The sequence below is a fragment of the Acanthaster planci genome, linkage group LG04 (assembly GCF_054643075.1).
Source record: "Acanthaster planci isolate LZ-2023a linkage group LG04, COTS_SCS, whole genome shotgun sequence".
NCBI lineage: Eukaryota > Metazoa > Echinodermata > Asteroidea > Valvatida > Acanthasteridae > Acanthaster > Acanthaster planci.
In genome coordinates this window covers 6658304-6678996 of record NC_141780.1, presented here as the reverse complement: position 1 = coordinate 6678996, position 20693 = coordinate 6658304, and the positions used below count along the sequence as shown (strand labels likewise).

The following is a 20693-nucleotide window of genomic DNA, read 5'->3' as shown; positions in this document are numbered from 1 at the left end:
TTCCAAAACCACCTGAGACAAAAGCTGACAAAATTGCTTTCTGTCATAAAAATGAAGCTGGGTTCAAAGAGTGGAAATGTTTAGATTGTGAAAAGCCCATCAACAATTTTAGAAAGGTTAGGGATCATTGTCACGTGACGGGGAAGTACCGAGGCCCAGCGCACGCTAGTTGTAATCTCAAGTTAAGAATAGTGCCCGACCAAACACCTATTCCGGTTATCTTACACAACTTGGAGAAATACGATGCGCACTTGATTATGCAGGGTGCTCACGAATTTTATGGGAAATCAATTAAGTTGATCGCTAAAAATACCGAGAACTACATTTCGTTTTCTTTTGGCCAACTCAGATTTTTAGACTCATTTCATTTCATGGCGGCTTCGCTAGATCGGTTGGTTAAAAATTGTTCACCAGATGATTTTAAATTACTTTGTGAAAGGTTTCCAGCGAGTAAAAGCGCAGCGGGTACGAAGCGACTGGAAGGAGCGAGGACGAGTTTACTTTTGGAAAAGGGAATTTATCCTTATGAGTATATCGATTCCTTTGATCGATTTCAAGAAACAAAACTCCCACCAGTAGACGCTTTCTATAGTTCTCTGAAGCAGGGAGGGATAACCGAGCAAGAATACACTCGTGCGGAGACAGTATGGGAAGCCTTTGGTTGTCAAAACTTGGGGGACTACCACGACTTATACGTGGAAACGGACGTGCTATTGTTAGCGGGTGTATTTGAGAACTTCCGGAAGGTATGCAAGAAGAACTACGGCCTTGACCCAGCCAACTATTATACGGCGCCAGGCCTGTCGTGGGATGCATTGTTAAAGCATTCGGGTATACAATTGGAACTATTGACAGACATTGACAAGCACTTGTTCTTTGAAAGGGCCAAAAGAGGTGGTATCTCGAGTGTGGGCGCAAAGCGATACGCGAAAGCTAATAGCCCAGAATTACCCGACTATGACCCAAATAAGCCGGAGTCACAGATCATGTACCTAGACGCAAATAATTTATATGGCTGGGCGATGAGCAAATATCTACCCGTAGGGGAATTTACCTGGGAAACAGACTTAGAAAAATTTAATTACTATTACATCCAAGAGTTACGGCTAACTGACGACTACGGTTACATGTTTGAGATCTCTTTAGATTACCCGGAACGTCACCATGACAAACATAATGACTTTCCACTTGCACCCGAAAACATGTCGGTGCCGAACGAATGGTTTTCGAGTTACCAACAGGATTTAATTGGTAATGGCGAGCAAGTGACCTCGGTAGACAAACTCGTGGCTACTCTCAACACCAAACGAAAATACGTGGTTCACTATCGTACATTGCAAAAATATCTCAAACTAGGGTTGTGGATCAAAGAAGTTCACCGGGTACTGCGTTTCCGCCAAAAGCCGTGGATGAAGAGCTATATTGACAAAAACACAAAATTGCGCAAGAAAGCAAAAAATGATTTTGAGAAAGACTTTTTTAAATTGATGAACAACTCGGTCTTTGGCAAGACGATGGAAAATGTAAGATATCGAATTGACGGCCACCTCCTAAGGGACGAACAAGACGCCGCCAAATACAAAAAATTAACGTATAAACCGAATTACAAATCGACGGTGCCATTTGGGGACTGTTCTCTTTCGTTTGTGGAGATGTACCGAACCAAAACAAAATTAAATAAGCCAATCTATTGCGGGGTAAGTATTCTCGATATCTCAAAAACGTTAATGTACGATTTCTACTATAACGAACTAAAATCAACTTTTGGTGAAAAAGTAAACCTACTTTATACGGACACTGATTCTCTATTAGTTCAAATCGAGCAAAGCTCTGACGATTTAACCGGTTACCTAAACGAAAAGCGCCATTTGTTCGACTTTAGTAATTATCCACCGGGTCATCCGCTTTACAGCGTCAAAAATAAGAAAGTCATAGGCAAAATGAAAGACGAGTTTGGCGGTAAAACAATTTTAGAAGCCGTTTGTATCAGACCAAAAATGTATTCGATCTTAACTACCGATCAAAAGCGAGCGTCAGCGAGCAACGAGCGAAGCGAGTACTTTTCTTTAAAGAAGGCGAAAGGGGTCTCCAAGGTAGTAACCGAGAAACGATTGACCCACGAGATGTATAAAAGATGCCTATTTGAAAGGGTTTCTCATTTCAATAAACAACAACTATTTAGATCGGATAAACATCGGGTGTTCACCATTTCACAAAATAAACTTAGTTTGTCGCCGTTGGACACAAAGCGTTACATATTGCCGAACGGAATCGATACGTTGGCTTACGGGAATAAGCGAGCGCAGCGAGCTAATCAACAGCGAAGCGAGCTACTCCGGTAATTCGGTATCCTCGGGCACGACCTGAAGTTCCTCTTTGACGAAACTCCTATTCGGGCCGTTTAAAAGGTAGTACAATGTTGGGCCCGTTTTGACGCGTTTTCCTTTCACTCGTTTAAACTGACTAGTTCGCTTTTCAATTTGGTAGACGTCCACGGACCATATCGGATCCGTTGCCCTTCTGACGGTGCCGCCCTCTTGCTCACCCGGGTAATAGAGGTACCTGACGACTGCGTCTGGAGGAAGTTCTCTTTGGGTAGTTCTTACAGGTGTACTCGGTTCTTGGTTCACTCGCTTTGATTTTATAGCTTCTGCAGGAACGGCATCTATTAACCGCGTTTTTTCCTCGTTTAACGATTTCACGACCTGAGGCAAACGTTCCACCCATTCCACGTTACGCACACCCACGTTTAACATTTCTTGAGCGTATTGGTGGCCAAATAACCTTTCGGCTAAAGTACGGTTAAACCTTTCTACAATTCCTTGAGATCTGTGTACCCCAGGTTCACCCACTTGAATTTGTACTTTATTTTTTGTCATTAACTTTTTAAACTCGCCTTTGAATTCAGATCCCGAGTCTACCATTACGACTTTGGGCCAGGTCAGAGGTGATCGCTTGAAAATTTTATTTATTGCCTCACTCACTTGTTCGGCGGTTTTACTGGTCAACGGTTCTGCCTCTTTATACCGCGAACCCACGTCTACCACGGTCAAAGCGTACTTAAACGTTTTCCTTTTAACTCGGTCCCAGGGTAAATACAAAACGTCCATTTGATGCGCGTAATTAGGTTCGACCGATTCTGATTGCAACATTGTAGGTCTGGGTACGTAATGTGGTGCGGGTAAGTATATTTGCCAAACGGCCTGCTTTTTTAGCCACTTCCTAATAACTGATTTGTCCGCACCGGTCTTTTCGTGTAGACGATCGACAGCACTTTCTCCTCGCCAGTAGCCTTGCGGGCTGTAAAACAATTTTGAAAATTCTCTCTCCATTTTAAAATAAGTTACACAAAGCGAGTGTTACCGTAGCGAGTACCGGTAAGCCAACAACCCGACTATCGCAGTTCCACCTATAATCCAAACAAACTCGCGAATTTTTTGATCTTCGGAAGGCTCGTAAAAATCGGACAACTTAGGCTCTGGCGGTAACGGGATAATACTCTTACCGGTCAATTCTGAATACTCCCGCAACGCTTCGTCCACATTTACAAATGTTTGCTGACTCGCGCGTTCTTGTAGCATTCGTTCGTTCAAAAAGTCTAGCAGGTGCGTGCGTTTTTGTTCCCACTCTTGTTTTGCTCGCTCCAGTTGCTCTAACGCGCGGTCGTGACGCTTTCGTTCTTCGTCGACGTTGTTATCTTTTGATAAACTGTCAAATAAAAAATTTGAGCCCGCGAAGGCCAAGGCGTTTACTATCGCTCCTCCAACCATCATTAAAGCACTAGCCATTTTTAAAATAAGGTTAAATTAAATATGGAGTACGAGCGAAGCGAAGCGAAGCGAGCAACGAAGCGACCAGAGGGAGCAACGAGCGAAGCGAGTGTTACCGAAGCGAGTGTTACCGAAATTAAAGATAAATTAATCGAGATTCAAACCGAACAGGTAGAAACTCAGCTAAAGATCGACGAAATCGCCCATATGTTAGAAGGTGAAAAATATGAAGATCTGTTTTTTCCAGCGGGTTTAACGTTAGTCGTGTTTTCTTTTCTTTTTAAAATTATAAAATAAGAATTGTATTATATAAAAGTAAGATGTATACCAAAAAGCTTAACCCGAGTCGCAGACTTAAAGTTCCTCGCGCGATCAAAGGCGAGCGGCGTGAAGTCACCATTACGCACAACCCGAGTACCGTAGACGCGGGTCACACGTTAAACGTAAAATTCCCAGCCCTAGGCACGGATGAAGTCATGGTACCCGGTACTGCAAAGTTGGCTTTTAAACTCAATCTCGACGGTGCCTCGGACGACAACAGGACGGTCTATAACAACGTGGCGAGAAACCTGGTGTCAGAAATAAATGTGAGTCTCCAGGGAAACAAAATCGTAAGTTACTATGACGCGGACGTATTTCACAATTTCAAGGACAATTGGTTACCCCCGTCGCAGGCTAAAAATATGGCGTATTTTGGTTTGGAAAGAGAAAACGTAGCTAAGATACGTCTAGGGGCTGACGATGCTAATGCCGCCGCAAACGATGGTAAGGACAAAGCAATTGCTGACGCTTTTAAAAACAGGTACGCGATTCCACTAGACACGCCTATGTTGACGGACCATACCCCATTCTATCCTTCGTGGTTTAAAGAGCCTCTAACGTATCAACTAACTTTTAACAGGCACGACAAAGTGGTTAATTCGTCAGATACCGCGGCTGAATATCAAATTTCAGATCTGACCCTGGAATACGAGGTAGTCACCAACCGAGACTTAGCCCAAACCTTGAGAAATAAGAAGACGATGTATTATCTATTCGACCGTATTCACTCGTGGAAGAAGCAAGCGGTAAACAAGAGTGATACGCTATGGAATATAAGCATAGACCAGAGTATTAAAAGTCTAAAAGGAATTTTGATCCTGTTTAAAGACCCGACGACCCAGAACCCACAAAAATTTTATAATCCGCACATCACTAAAACGGTCGTCACGGTCGAAGGAAAACCAAATCAATTGTACTCCCAGGGTCTGTTTGAATATCAACACTGGAACGAAGTTACAAAATATTTCGGAGACTCGGATAAAGAATTGGCTAGAGGAGTCGTCTCGGACTTATCCTTGTTGGGAGTAGACCTAGCGGACTACCTAAAAGATAAATACGGGCTCTGGCTCGACTTCAGAAGTTCTGACGACAATTCCGCTCACGGATCGGGCAGACCTCTCGGTGGAGGCGGGGACATATCTATACAGATGGAACGAACGGCCGAAACCGCAGGACCGCTGACGATGTACGTATTCCTGGTGATGGATTCTCAACTAACGGTGGAGGACGGAAATTTTAAAAGTCTGGTTTATTAAAAATGAACGAGCGAGTGGAACGAGCGAACTACGAGCGAAGCGAGAACGAGCGAGCGAGTTATGAGCGAAGCGAGAACGAAATGTTTAAGAATCCCCACTGCGCCTTGATCGTGGGCAAAACTGGCAGCGGGAAGACTAACTGGATCTTAAATCTTTTAGAGACAGAATACCGATTCACCTTTGAAGCTATCGTCATTATATGCCCAACGCTTTTTAAGAATAAAACGTATTTAGAACGACTGTGGGTGTACACCGACGAAAACGTCTATCTTTGTGATTTAGATCGAGAAAGACTAGAATTAAATGAGGCGATAGAACTTTATCAGAGAGTATTCGATGGTGTAAATACATTGTTTATTATCGACGATTGTGCAGCCGATCAATTCATCAAGTATCGAAAGAAATCTAAGAGTGGTTCAGTTTGCGCGTTGTCGAAAATGGCCTTTAGCGGTCGACACTACCTTCACAGCTGCTGGTTACTCACACAAAAGTACAATTCAGTTTTAAAAGACTTCAGAGAAAATACTGCTTGGACAGCAATTTTTCATTGCAAGGACCGTGGCTCGTTTGATCAGTGCCTGGACGAGAACGACATTGTACCGGATGAAAAGAGAGGGGAAATTAAAAGGCATCTACGCACCGTGAGATTTAGTAAGTTGGTGTTGAATACCGAAGCGCCCGCAAGTTACAATATTTTTTAGCTAGTTATTTATTTGTTTTACTTTGTTGATAATTACTTACCCTTTGCTTGAGCATAGCTAATTCAGCTGTGCTATAATAAAATTTAATTTAGTTATAGTAAATAGATAACAATGCTACAATACGTCCAGCTAGTTATTCAGCTAGTTATTGCAGCTAACTTGACTTATTATACAGTTGAATACATACGACTAAAGCATACCTACAACAAATTTAAAGAGTACTTATTATTAAAATGGACGACATAAAAAGCATATTCACTGAACCAAAAAGCGAAGCAATCAGCTCAAACGTAAAAGACCGCCTTTGCGCGATAGCTGCCTCGGGTGAAAGTAAGAAGTATCTCGGGAAAGAATACACGATAAAAGAAATCGAAGCTCTACCACCAAAAGAACAAGAAAAACTGTTTAACCTCTACGAAGTTAAGTTTGGCAAAGAAATTGTCAAAACTCTCGGTCACTCGATTTTAAGTTTGTACTCTCGTCTACTAGGAATAGCTACCCCGATCGATCTACTCGGATTCAACGTCAACTTAAAATCAGAGGAAGCTCTTACTAAAGACCTAAACGACGACCCGATCATCAGTCAAACGATGGGTAGACTACTTACAGAGGTCTGTTATAAATATGGAGTTTATCTTTCTCCACTTACAACAATGCTGATTACAACAAAACACCTGGAGTTTAACAAAAGTTCTGTTATTATAAAAGAGGATGTCAACAAACGAAGTGAACCCAACAGAAGCGAGCAACAACGAAGCGAACTCGAGCAACCAAATTCAGAAAGCAGTTAAGTCAGTTACTAAGCGAGCAGAGCGAGCTAAAAACCCAAAGCGCGTAGAACAAGGTAAAAAATTGGCCGAACATAACAAGAAGATGAAGCAACAACTCGTTAAGATGAAATTAGCGGGCGAACCGAGTGAAGAATCTAGCTTTACCCAAACGGCCTTTGAAAACAGAAGCTTGATACTCGGTGGATTGGGTATCGCTGGTGTTGTGGTTCTCTACTTAATTTGGAAAAATAAGTCGACTAGTTCACGACAAGTTAGCGTTCAACCAAAGCAAAGCTCGAATAAAGAACCGGATTTAGATATGGAATAAATACTCCCTTCGGTCGTAGCTCGCTTTGCTCGCTTTATTTAAAAGTTCCTTATTATTAAATATGAGTAACGCTAAATCAATCGACGTAAACGGAATCGTCAATACGGTTTACCACGGCGCAGTTGTTTCAGGAATCTCACTCGGATACGCCATGCTGTCGAGTAAGCTATTTAAAATTAAACCACCGGACTTCAATAAGTTGTCTGCCGAAGATGCATTAAAATTAACCGCTTTGTCCAGCGGCGCACTCTTTACCCAAGGTTGGTTGGTGGGGCAGGGTATCTTACCCTCAACGTTTCCTATGGGCGGACCGAGTTAAGTTTTCTTATTTTAAATGGAAGAAGGGAGACTTGAAATGGACGACATGGGTCGAGAACGTGATCAAGAAGAACAAGACGACCAAGCAGACCAAGAATGGGTCGGTACCTTTGATGATGATATATTAGAAAACGCCCCAAACCCTCCTGTAGTTGGACCAGAGTCTAGTCTCAAAGAATTAAGACAGAAGGTAGATGAAGATAAGCTTAGAGATAAAACTAAGAAGGTGGTGTATAGTTTTTATAACGAGATTAAAAAAACTACCGGACTTGAATCGACCATAGACTTAGAAAAGACAAATATATTTAGCCTCGATTCAGAAGAAAGACTCTATGCAACCTATAACGGCGAAGAAATCCGTCTGACTAAATTAACAGCAGATAAAAGTGGGCGACAGTTTCTCGCGTTGTCTAGCTTAGAACAAGAAGGAGTTGGTAGAGATTTTATTAGACACACTTTAGGGTTAAAAGGCTACAAAAACCCTGGATTTCAATTAATTGAAGAGGCAAAAGCTGTTTCAGAAAATATAGAAAAGAACACGAGTGAAGACGGATCTGTAGAAAAATTAGATGAGGCACTCGATCAACTTCAAGAAATAGCACGACAGTCTCATAACTTAGACCCAGAAGATACAAATTCAGAATTTACTCTCAGAGAGATTAGAGGACTCGACCAAAGCTTACAAACAATAAGAGGGCAATTAAAACTTGTAGAAGCTAAGATCGCGAGTGTAAAAGAAAATATTCAGACAACTGAAGATGCATTAAAAGAACCAGATATCACTCAAGAACAAAAAGAATCAGAGCTTAAATTTCTTAGAGAATGTAAAGATGAGTTAGAAGCATTGAATACCCAACGAAAAAATTTAACCTCGGGATTTAGAAACCAACTTAAAATGTTAAAAGAAACGATCCAAACGGCTCTAGGTAAAGATTTGACGCTACGCGAACGAATTAATATTTTATTTAGAGAACAAGGCGTCACGGTCGTGAGCATTTTAACGGCTATTGGTTTAGCGATAAGTACCATCGTTAGTAGTATCGTGGCTAGCGTCAGAGCTGTTGGAACTCCTAGCGTAACGCCTGAACCCGCACCTAAACCAACGCCTGCACCTCCCTCCAAGGGCGGGGTCACCGATTGGATCAAACGTCAATTACAAAATTTAGCCAACGTATTAAAGAAACTCGGGTTGAAAGCTTTAGGAGCTTTGCCCGGGATCATCGGTAGCATTTTGAGTTGGATTTTTAACGTAGCGAGTAAAGCGGTTGGATGGGTGGCGGAACATTTATGGACCTTGTTTGTAGGCTTGGGTGTTTTGCTTTTAACGTACGTGCAAAAAGGGTAAAAATAGATTTTAAAATAAGATAAAAATTCACCCCAAATTTGAGGTGAATTTTTTCAAACCGTTCTCGCTTCGCTTCGTTTAAGTTAAAATTTTATACAGCGTAAAACCGATGACACCCACGGCAACGGCTCCGATGGTTAAGGACAGTTTTTCTTCGTTGTGTGCGTCGAGCGGCTTGGTCGCTGCGGCCTGGGTCGGGGTCGGGGTTGGGGTTGGGGTTGGGGATGTTGTGGTGGTAGTCTGCGGGTTAAAATTGTCTTCAGCCACCGGGTTTAAGTTTAGACCTTGTACGTATCCAGTCTGCATGTCTGCTGTCGCGATTTTTAATTTGTTGTTATATCCCTCAAACGCACCGATGCGTAAGTCCATGTCCGAGGGCACCAGGTATAACCCCGGAGCTATTACATAATCTAACGGCGTTTTAGCATTCTGTAACGAATCTTGAAATTGGTTGATCGATTCTCCGAGGTCAGGAGCTGCGTTAAATAATGCTTGTATATTTTTTTTAAATTGTTGTTGCGCGTCTAATCCAGTGCTGCCGGCTAAAACGCTGGTCTTGGTCTTTGCCTGTGCCCCGAGTAACGCGTAGACGTAAGCTCGAATAGATTCATTAACTTTTCTAATTCCCACGTCCGTCAACTGGGTCCTTTTGCGAGGTATAAAACCCCACCATCCGGTAGTAGCGACTTTTGGGTCTTGTTCGATATAACCTACTACATATTGTACCGTTTTGCCAGAGTTAACTGGCGCATAATGCCAACTCATTACCTTGTGATCTTCTGGCTCGAGGCTAACCTTATAACCCAGCGCATCTTCTAGAGTTGTACCCACGGTTTCCGCTATCTCTTCTACAACTTTATATTGGTCATACTTTTTACCCATAGGATAAAGCGCGTCTAGATCAAAGTTACCACCTGGAACGGGCAACCACCTACCAGTACCAGCTCGGTCAAAATAATAAGCGGTGCCAAGGCCATTTGTATGGGGGTCAACGGTTTGCCTAAAGTTATGGTTTGGGTCAACTCCAAAGTCTTTGCAAACCTTTAAAAACTTCCCATGATCGTAATAATTATTAACCAGATCAAAGATTTTCTCGGTTGGTAAACAAAAATCACACGAGTTAAAGATTCTTCTTACCGTGTAATATATGTGAAAGTTGTACAAGGCGGATATATATGGATCCGTGACAACGATTTTCCCAAAGTCGACTCCACAAGCCGCCGTCGCGCAATAGATTGCAAAATTTAATTGGTTTTGATAAAACGACATCTGGTCTTCTTTCCAGCGTTCAATCAGCTCTTTAGTTTCATATGTAATTTTAGGTAATTTATAAGGTGTTGTCATGTCAAGGAGGTCTACCATAAAAGAATTGTCTTTGTTGACTACAACGTTTAACTGACTAAAGTTGGTTCCCATTTATTTTAAAAGAATTTTAAAAATAATCTTTACCAGTCTTTTACGGGCGCCGTTGGAAGGGTCAAGTTTTGGTATGCGGGTGGATCGCTACGCTCATACCCAACCGACTTTGTAAAACTTATTCGCCAAGTTTTTTCATAAGATCTTTTTTAAAAACCGCCGCTAGCGCTTCTGCTCTTTCGTTGACTCGACGTTCAAATTCTTGCTCGCTGTGAGCTTTGCTCGATTCCAATTTTGTAGACATACGCGATCTAATCTTTTCTTTCATCTCGTTAAACTTTTTCAGCTCGGACAAAATAAGGGCAAATTCTTCCTGGGATATGTCGCCGTCTTCAATCGCGTGAGATACGTATTCTTCGATTGTATTTAATTTAGCGTCTGCCAACATTCGAATTTGGTCGTGTTTTTTAGTTTTGTGGGTGAGTCTACGAGATGCGTACTTTAGAACCGCATAAGCGCCAAACGCACCGATAGCGACGCCTTCCATCACGAGCCCGACGGGACCAGTGATCACTCCCAAAATAGCGGGAATGCCTACGGCCGCCGATGTGGCACCTAGTGCTTCCACGCCGTATTCTACGTACCCGAGCGCGGTTAAGAGTCGTTTGATCTTTTTGTAACTAGCTTCGCGCGCATCGCGTTCTCTTTGGATTTGAGATTTAATTTCTTCGATCTTTCTTAGCCTGTAAATCTTTGTTTCCGCTTGTTCGGTTGAAGCTCGCTCGTTCTCGCTCGCTTCCACCGAGTTTAAATCAGGATATATGTTAGTCGTCATCTTATAATTAAGAGTTTTTAAACGATATTCACCTCGAGCAAAATTCCATCTCCTTCACCGCTTACCAACCTACCTTTGTCGTTTTTTAAAGAAAAGGTGAGTTCGTCTATGTTCCGATCTACGAGCCTTTTACAGGTTGGGTTTACCTCTAAATTGCACAGAGCTGTGTCTCTGGTGCTGAGTACAGTTGAAGACTTCCCGTCATAAAAGTTATAATTTGGATCGAGCTGCTCGCAGTGTATAAACAGATATTTGATACTATCGATGTCATATTTACCTTTGTATATAAAAAAGTTTTGTAATTCAACAGAAGGCAGGCCGAGCAATTGACCCACGTGCGTGTTTAGTTTTAGTTTTAAATAAGGGTCAAAAATGACTAAAGTCACCGATTTTGACTTTTCATATACTTTAAAACTCACGCCCGGAATGGCGTTTAAAATAAAATCAAACCAGTCGATTCCGTAATACCCGGGTTCTAAGGTGATGCTGCCAGTCAATCCAGAGATACTTATAGACTCAAACGCTTGCTTTGTGTAAAGTTGGTTAAATATGGGTTTTGCTTGGCCTTTTAAAATAGATTGTACAGTAGAAGACGTAGTATCCCAAATGAACAATTGTTTCTCTTCAGTTGTCGGTGGTGGCCTGCCCTTTAGATGGTTTGCATAGTCTAATCTATCAAAAATTTGATTGAGGGCGTGTATAATGCCCGCTAGTGTCGTTTGAAAAGACAAAGAAATGATCAAACTTACATCTATTTCAGTAATCATTCTTGGGTAAAAAAAGTCATCTAGCATTTGTATTACAAAAAGCTCGTCTTCATAAGAACCGCTGTCAAGAAGGTTTAACTTTTTTTCCATTTCTTGTCGTAAAGTATCATTAGATAATAGATTAAAATATAAAGGCTTATAATGTACACCAAAATAAAAAGAAGAAAAATCAGTAAATTTGTCTTTTATTACACTTATTATAGATAACATGTGTGCTTTATATACTTTTATTCGTCTAACATTATATTCCCAATTTAAAGTGTATTTTTGTATGTTTCTTAAAAAATTTTGAGTCGCAAAATAAAATCCAAAAAAAACATCTATTAATTGTAAACTTGGTTTTTCAATTTCATATTTTTCACCTATATATAGATCACTATATTTTTGCACCAAGGCTTGATTGATTGATCCATCATCACCGGGTTCGTTAGATAATTCTTTTACCCCCCACTCAATCTCTGTCTCTCTCATAATGTTAAAAAACTTTTTTTCTAGCTGAATGTTTTTGGCGCAGATACGTTTGCTCCCTTTTTCGTTTTTAATCTCGTTTTTTAGTTTAAATGTCTGTGGATTATTAGTCAAGTGAAATGTATGCGTCTCAATATCTTTCTCCATTTTATTAATAGATATCTAATTCAATCAAAATTTTACCGACGTTGTTTAAGAGTTCATCTCGCTCGTTTCTCAAAGAAAAGGTGAGTTCGTCTATGTTCCGAGATAATAGCTTTTTGGGTGTTTTATTCGTTGATTCATAAGGGATAACGCCGAGCAGGTTAGAAGACTTTCCGTTATAAAAATTTACAGAGTGCTCCAATTGCTGGCAGTGAATAAACATAGGAGTTGAGTTATACTCACCTATATAAATAACGTTGGGCGAAAGTTTGTTTTCGGGTAAGTTTAACAAGTTAGCCACCTCTCTATTGAGCCGCAATTTGAGATTGGGATCTGTAATGGTTAAGGTTACCCTTTTTGATTCCGAGTGCACCTTAAAACTTACTCCAGGGATGGCGTTTAAAATAAAATCAAACCAATCGATTCCGTAGTACCCGGTAGACACCACGATGCTTCCTCTTTGCGACTCGGGCAACGGTTGAGCCAAACTTGGAGCTAGCAAAGCATATATAGGTTCTTTCATTCCCGTCAAAATAAGTTTTAGAGCCGTCTCTTTTCTTCTTTTTTCGTTTCTGTCCAAATTTGTATCCCATTGAATGTCGGTGTCTTGCGCCACGTATAAATATTCAGCTTCAAACTGAATGTTTTTGACTCGGACTACTTTATCACCTTTAATGTTGTTAATCTCGTTTTTTAATTCAAACGTTTGAGGATTTTCAGTCAAGTAAAACGTATGTGTTTCCATTTTTAAATTAAACTATTTTTAAACTTCTCCATAGCGTTTTCCCAGTGCTTATCCGAGACACCAAAAAGTTCTTTAACTTTAGATTCGGTTCCCCCAGTGACGTCTTGATAACAGACTGCAATTAAAGCCTTCAGCGGTTTACCTCGAGAGATATTACCATTTAAAACTTGGTTCAATCGATATTCTATTTCACCCGCTTCGCCGTTTTGAAAACAGATATTATACTTCAGCAACGTTTTTCTCGATTTTGGCGGCTTAGGTTTTTTCCAAACGTGATGCTTGTAATATCGATCTCCCACGTCTGCGGCTCCGAACGAAGAAACCCACCCAAAAATTTGACCGCAATGTTTACACGCGTATCTTTCACCCATTTCAACTATTTGGTGATCGCAAGGTGGCCTCGGTTGAACATTTCTCGTTGTCCCAATTATGTGTACTTCCTTTAGATTCAGCAAGTGGCAAAGTTCCGCATCAGTCATTTTATATAAGGGTTTATTTATTTAAAGTAAAAAAAAAATTTAACCCCGGGATAACCGAGGTTAAATTGACTTTCACTAACTTTTATTTAACTCCCTTCGGTCGTACTCGCTCGCTCTGCTCGCTTTTAATCAAACGCGTCCAAAAGGTAAGGTTTCTCTTCAACCGTTAGCATAGCTGATATAACTCTATACCTAACACTCGCGCCGCAAGAAAGTGAACCGTGGGCGCCGTAGTAAATATCTTTAGGAGAGATCAAAGAGATCGCCTGGCATTTCTTATTAGCAAAAAGAGAGCGATCAATTTCTTTAAACGATTTATCCACCAAAGAGGCATCATAGGCGATCTTAACGTACATCCTACTTTTATCGGTATAAGCCGGCTTAACTAAGTAATTAATTTGATCGGGTATGTCATCTAGTTTTTGAGACACCTTAAAAGAGTTACGTGTAATCACGGGGAGATCTTCCAGGATATCATCTGTTAATTTTTCAAAATGTCTGTAAACTGAATCATTTATACGTAATAGCAGCGATTCAGTATTGGGAGACAGTTGATAACAAATTTGTTTTTGGTCAGTAGGTTCCTTAGTACCATATTTGTAAACCGGGTTTATACCGTAACAAGGGTCTTCGAGTCTAATCAACAATCGCTTGTGTTGCCCCTCGTGAGAATAGAGAATCTTAGAAGAATTCTTTGCGGGTCTTAAAATGACTAAATTTTCAGGGTCAAAGGGACCGTAGGTAATTTTTGGGTTTTTGTTGCCGGCATTTAGACGTTTGTGATCATTTGAGACGATATACATGTTCTATTTATAATAAGGGTTTTTTAAATTTTTTATCATTTTTATTCAGGCGGGATTTCAACGTCAGCGTCATATTTAATAATTAATCCAATTTTATATAAGCCAGTCCAGAGTTCAGACCGGGCAAGTCTCGACTTGTTCGCAAGGGGAAATCCCTTTTTTGTTTGTGCAGGCCGGTGCCAGTCACGAGTTGTTTAGTCAGCCGGGGTCAAAAGGTGAGCGAGCGTAGCGAGTACGACCGGAGGGAATACTGCGTGTGATGGGTAAAAGAGATTTTGGCTCAGAATGTATATATTCACCCGGTATTTTAGAGCCGGATTTTTTGGGTCGATGAGGTACCCAGGGAAATCTGGAATTCCAGATTTTTAGGGGATTCCCCCGATTTTTTGAGTCGATGTACTACCCAGGGGTTTTTGCTAAAAACGGCGAAAAGGGCGTGTGATCCAGAACTGTCAGTTCTCTACTACTGAAGCGATTGCAGCCCTTCTCATAGATTACGTGCTGTCATCGGCCTCATCCATAGAACTTTTGAGTTTTTAATTTTTTTTATCATTTGCAGCCGAGGAAGCTGATGAGCGCAGTCTGGATGACTTGAAGGCCGAGCTGATCCGTGCCTTGCAAGAGAGGCTAAACGAAGGTGAGTGTTTTCGCTGTGTTATAAATTGCCAATTTTAAGGTAAACATTCGCAAGCATGTAAACGAAAATTAAATACCAAAGGCAACTAACGCTGCAATTCAGTCACCTGTAAAGCGGCCTTCAACAGTGCTTCAATAATTGATTGTTGGTACTTTTTCAAGATAGAAATACTGGAGCACTGAAACTGATTTATTCAATTTTTTTATAGAAATAAACACCTTTGGCAATGACTTTGAAGAAGACCAGGCTAAATGAGGGAAAGTTATACGGTGAATTTCTTACACTGGTAATCTTTCGCGTACGTTTCAACACATGCAAGCCGATTTTCTGACAGTATTTTCTCACAGAATTTTCTGACAATTCACCAGAGTGGAAGCAACGCGGCCGCTGCGATCAGTGGAGTGGCTCTTCTCGACACCCCCTCCCCCCCAAAAAAATCGCAAGAAACCTAATGTGGCTAAGAATGCTGGACGTCGATAATGGGCTGAAGGGGAGAGGAAAATCATTGGGCTAATCACTTGATTTATCGTCCTGCTTTCTTAGCGCTCTTAGTTCCTTGCACTTAGCTACGTTCTGCCTTTTTCTCTGCAGGCGAGAAGGAAGACGAAGAGCGCCGGGCTCTCCTCCAGAAAGAGGCCGCTGAGAAACGTGCCCAGGGTAAGCCAGTGAAGTCAAAAATCTTTTCACAGCTGCAAATTATGCCGTCTTGTTTCCCAAGGTATATCTTTGTACAGTTTCAAAGTTTACCAACTTGGAGGTTTTAATAGGTGGAAAGGCTTGCGGTATCACCATGGGAAGAAATTTATCTCTGAGGAGTATGTGTGGGTTCCAGTTCTTTTCATAACCACACATACTCATAAGAGATATATTCCTTCGCATGGTGCTACCGCAAGCCTTTCCACCTATTGCTGTCTTTCACCATGAATAGCCTGAAATTCCATTTGGAGGTTTTACTTATTACACATGGAAACATATTTACTTTGTGTATTTCCTTCTTTCCACTTCATTACTGACTTACTTTCTTGCCTTCCGAGAAAGGACATTTTGGTACCTACAAACATTCCCTTTAGAAATTGTAATTGGTTACACTCTATTTGTACATGGATTTATTTTCAGCCGTAGAGGCCGAGGAGAAGGAACGCACAGCTCTCCTTGACAAAGAGGCCGAGGAAAAACGTGCCCAGGGTAAATTGACCAAACTCCTCCTCCTAAAGTTGTTCTTGGGCCGGATAGTTTTTGTTTCTGGTTGTTTATGTCTTTTCGAGTACTTGTATGTCCTTTAATCCATGACGAATTGTCTATCCGTTACATCCTCTTTTTCTGAGAGGGATATAGGCCTATTTTGCCACTTTTGTTACAAAATTGAAGACTAGCCTTCCCTCATTGGAGAAGTCAAAAATAAAACGAGTGAAAATCTAGTAATTTTCAAACATGCCGGAGAAGTATGAAATCACCAGTTCAGTCTGATATTTTCCCCAAAACTTCCCTTCAAGACCACTACGATGTATAGTCCAGCTTTGATACGGTTATTAAATTTTATCTGAAAGTATTAGCTATAAAGCGAAAATGAACACGGGCATCACAAGGAAATCATTGGATAGCAGTCACTGCTATCACTGGCCACAGGATTAGAATTTGCAGACACTTAATGTATGGTTTGATTTGGCTTGCATATGCAGCCGAGGAAGCCGATGAGCGCAGTCTGGATGACTTGAAGGCCGAGCTGATCCGTGCGTTGCAAGAGCGGCTAAACGAAGGTGAGTGGGGGTGAGTCAGGTTGGTAGGTGTGTGCACACCACTTAAGGTACTTCAGACCATACACTGTTTTAATTTATCGGGAATCCCTTCATCTGGTTGTGGCTCATTTAAATATGAACACTTTTGTGCATCTACAAATGCAAACGAAGATCAAATACGGAACTCTAACAGTCCTCAGTCTTCCACTTACAATATGAGTTTTACGTATACTGTGGGACTAGGTTAAGTATAAGTAGCTAGAGACTGACCTAGGCAAATATTTTCAGACAACTCACTGAAGAAACAAAACTCTACAATCATTTTGGAAGCTCTTTTTAGCACTCCCAAATACTAAAATAGTAGGCCTACTTTCATAGCTGCGAAGGCTCGAGTTTTCTGCCTTTTCTTTGCAGACGAGATGGAAGACGAAGAGCGCAGGGCTCTGCTTGAGAAAGAGGCTGCAGAGAAACGTGCCCAGGGTAAGCAAGTTATTAGCCAGCAATATTTTTCAGAACTACCAAAGCCTCGCATTGTTTCCCAAATCCTGAGTGAATGTGCATGGGCAATGTTTTACATTGTTTTACTCTTTCTTCCTGTGAAAAGAAATGTTTTCGCCTTCAAAATTTTCCGTCAGAAATTGATGCTAGAAAACATTTTATTTGGCTCTATGTATTGTCTCATCTTGAAAACGGGCAAAGGAGAAACGTACCACGGAAAATTGAACGATTCCCTCCCCCGAAAGTTAGTCGGCGGCCAGATAATTTTATCCTTCGGTCTTAGCTGCCCCCCCCTACATGGGAATTCGTCTTTGGCTTGCATTTTAAAAATCTCGGATCGATTTGATATGTGTTGGCACACTCTTTGTTAGAAAGTTTAAGATTACACCTCGCCCACATTTGAAAGCAGTCAATTATCAAAAGCTTTTCCCGAAAAATTTGTAGATGATGCTTGTAATTTTCGAACTTGCTGCAGTATAATATGAAATAATCAGTCCAATTTGCTGTCTTTTCCTGCATTTTCCCTGTCACACCATTGCGATGTGTAGTCGAGTTTTGGGGTGTCTGAACGCATTATAGCTTCAAGTCGAATTAACACGGGCGCCAATGGAATCCGTTGGTCGATCGGCAGTCGCTTCCCGGAGGCGCACTTGTACGATTTTGGCCGTGGAGCCACATCTTTCGGAAATACACTTTAGCTTATGGTTTGATTTGAATCTGCAGCCGAAGAAGCCGATAAACGCAATCTAGATGACTTGAAGGCTGAGTTGCTCCGTGCCTTGGAAGCAAGACTCAATGAAGGTGAGTCAAGGTATTCACGTACAGTTGGGAACCTTAGCTAATTTGATGTTCAGTGAGTAGTGTGTTACTGAATAGGCTCGACAGTTGTCTAATTTAAGGAATTGAAAACCCAGGTAATAGACCAACGCATTCAATTTTATTGCACAAGCAACAAAACCTGGAAATATAAAATTAATTTTTCACTCGCTCCAGGGGCTTGTTCATAAATGAATCATTTGTAACATCTTGTGTCTGCTAGTCAAGAAAGTTACCCTCTTAAGTTACTTCACTGGATGTTATAGAAACGTGGCAATTGAAACAGATTTCTTTTTCCTTCTTTTGCCATTTGTGCTTCCCTCTGTTCCTTTCCAAGGTTGTATCGAGTGCTAGATTTTTGGTTATCAAGGGTCCCTCGATTGATTGCTTTGCTTTTTTTCAGGCGAGGAGGAAGAGTTGGAACGTGCAGCTTTCCTTGATAACGAGACCGAAGAGAAACGTGAAAACGGTGATGCCAGCATTGCTTTATTTTATCTCTTTGTTTGTCGTGCTTATTAAGTCAGAGTTGATTCGTAATATTCATCCAGCCGTTAATCTTCTGAAGGGAACAGTTGATGTTCGGTTGCATTAACTTCAGACAAATCGAGATAGGTTAAATGCACGTGTACATAGGACTGGATGGCTTTAAGGTCGACTGTGGGTATGTGTGGATCGCACTTAAATGTCCCTCTTTAGTGTTGCGGATTTCATCGGCCAGACTTTTTGTCGTTTTTGTCTCCGGGTTGAAGTTAAAAACAATGCCTGCCAAAAGGAATAAGAGATCGGAAAAGCAGCTCTCTAGTATTCTTTCAACCTGTAAAATTGTCGTTTCCACCACCTCTCTCTGAAAGTAGATTTTGATTTGCCATTACCGCTTCCATTAATGACTGGGAAAATTGGCGGTATCTTGTGGAGTGCAGAGATTTAATGTTCAATGGAAAGTTGATTTTGAGCTTCATTCCTAATGAGGTGGCGCCCAGTTATTAGCAGGTCAACAAACCAGTGTGACTTCTCGCCTTGAATGTATGTTATGTTCACTTTTACAGAGGACAATGTCGAACGGGAACTGTTTGATGAGCTGGACGTAAGTGTACTTTAATGTTTGCAAATTGGCCATTAAAACGTTTAGTTGTCAAAGGCATTGGGAAACAATGAAACTGAAACATTATTCCTTTAAAATAGGATGTTTTATAATTAGCTATTCATGACATCACGTACCCTTTAACAAAAGGGGTTTATGTATTTTCCTGATATGCCGTATATTAAGATTACATTTAAAGAGAGAAGGCTTGGTCAACAACCTTAATGGCATCATTTGTTTGAAAATAATTGAAGGAAATATTAATTAAGAAAATAATCGTTCATTCAAACACGTGTTTTATTGAGCTTTTCAGTGCTGGTTAAAATGTAATTTTATCGACACCAAATTTTTTCCTACTTTCGACCAGTTTGGCCCTGATAAATGCCCCAAATACAACCGAAGCGTTAACAGAATTGAGCCTTGTAAACGTTAATTAAAGCGAATACATGTGACACTTTAACTTCAAAAGTGGAAAAATGAAGCAGCATCAAAGAGAGAAAATTAGGTCCATATTTTTATAGTGTCCTTTTTTTTATCTTCCTTCAGGATTTGGAGTACAAGTAAACAGCCTGCGCATGTCACCTAGGACCCCATGGTGATCGGCTTCGCGCTTCTAATGGATTACCATTATTGAATTCAAAATTTGCTCTTAAACATTGTTATTAGTCCATGCTAACCAAGAGACATATTTTCCCTACTGGATGAATCAAGTTCAACCTTGGGTAATAAGGTTACGGCAAAAACGCTAACGCAGTAAAAGAAATTCAATACATGTAATTCTTAAAGTAATTTTTCTTTAAGTCCATCTTTGTTCTGCTCTTAAAATTTTAATTTTTTCCATAGCAAAATGCACCACCAAGTAGTACATAATACTTTGGAAACTGTGACACTTTAAACTCAACACTGAAGTGATGCCATCCCTCAAGCGGTCAACGGTATAATGTTGAAGTAGGAAAAGACGTGCGAGTCAGACAGGCTTTTCCTTCTGAGGTGACATAGTGTTTTTACACATGGCCGTGCACATACCCTCTGACGTGCAAATTTTACTGTATTCATATTTAATTTCTATTTTTGTAATTGAAAATACAGATAGCTAGAAAATGTTTCATTAACAATCTTCATTCCAAACAATGTTTGAACTAATTCAAATCATATTAGTTGTACGCTTTCCTGGTTAAGGGTGGTTGGCCGAAACTGTTTTCTTGAATAAAGAGGGTGAAGGGTACACTGGCTTGAATTGTGTGTATTTCTTGAGTTTATTCAGTTGAACCCTAACCCTCGAGGTGTACGTGAAAACATGGAGGATCGAGGAGGGATACAGTGAGGACCTGTTTGTTTCACGCGGATCGAGATCAGTGATCTATCGTTGGTTCATTGACACGAGAACCCACCTAATGGTACCGCGAACCAGCTCTGGGATCACTGATCGCGATTCGGATCTGCAAGGAACAAGCCCTAAATGTTGGGTTTCTTCCCTGAAAAAGCTGTTTCGGGCATGTTTTTTCGCAAATTCCTCAAC

General features: G+C 40.9%; 1 protein-coding gene across 6 annotated transcripts in view; it reads left to right on the top strand.

Annotated features, from left to right (window-relative positions):
- Positions 1-20399, top strand: part of LOC110989173 (uncharacterized) — a 33878-nt gene extending 13479 nt beyond the window's left edge. For 5 of the 6 annotated variants that reach the window (XM_087135955.1, XM_087135954.1, XM_022253345.2 and 2 more), the window contains 9 exons: positions 14966-15043; positions 15635-15700; positions 16160-16228; positions 16723-16800; positions 17194-17259; positions 18001-18078; positions 18497-18562; positions 19140-19177; positions 19721-20399. In XM_087135955.1, coding sequence (XP_086992081.1) covers positions 14966-15043; positions 15635-15700; positions 16160-16228; positions 16723-16800; positions 17194-17259; positions 18001-18078; positions 18497-18562; positions 19140-19177; positions 19721-19738 — 557 coding nt within the window. In that variant the 3' untranslated portion in view covers positions 19739-20399. The remainder of the gene's footprint in view (positions 1-14965; positions 15044-15634; positions 15701-16159; positions 16229-16722; positions 16801-17193; positions 17260-18000; positions 18079-18496; positions 18563-19139; positions 19178-19720) is intronic. The other variant, XM_087135956.1, reaches the window with a different exon arrangement.
- Positions 20400-20693: the final 294 nt, after the last annotated feature.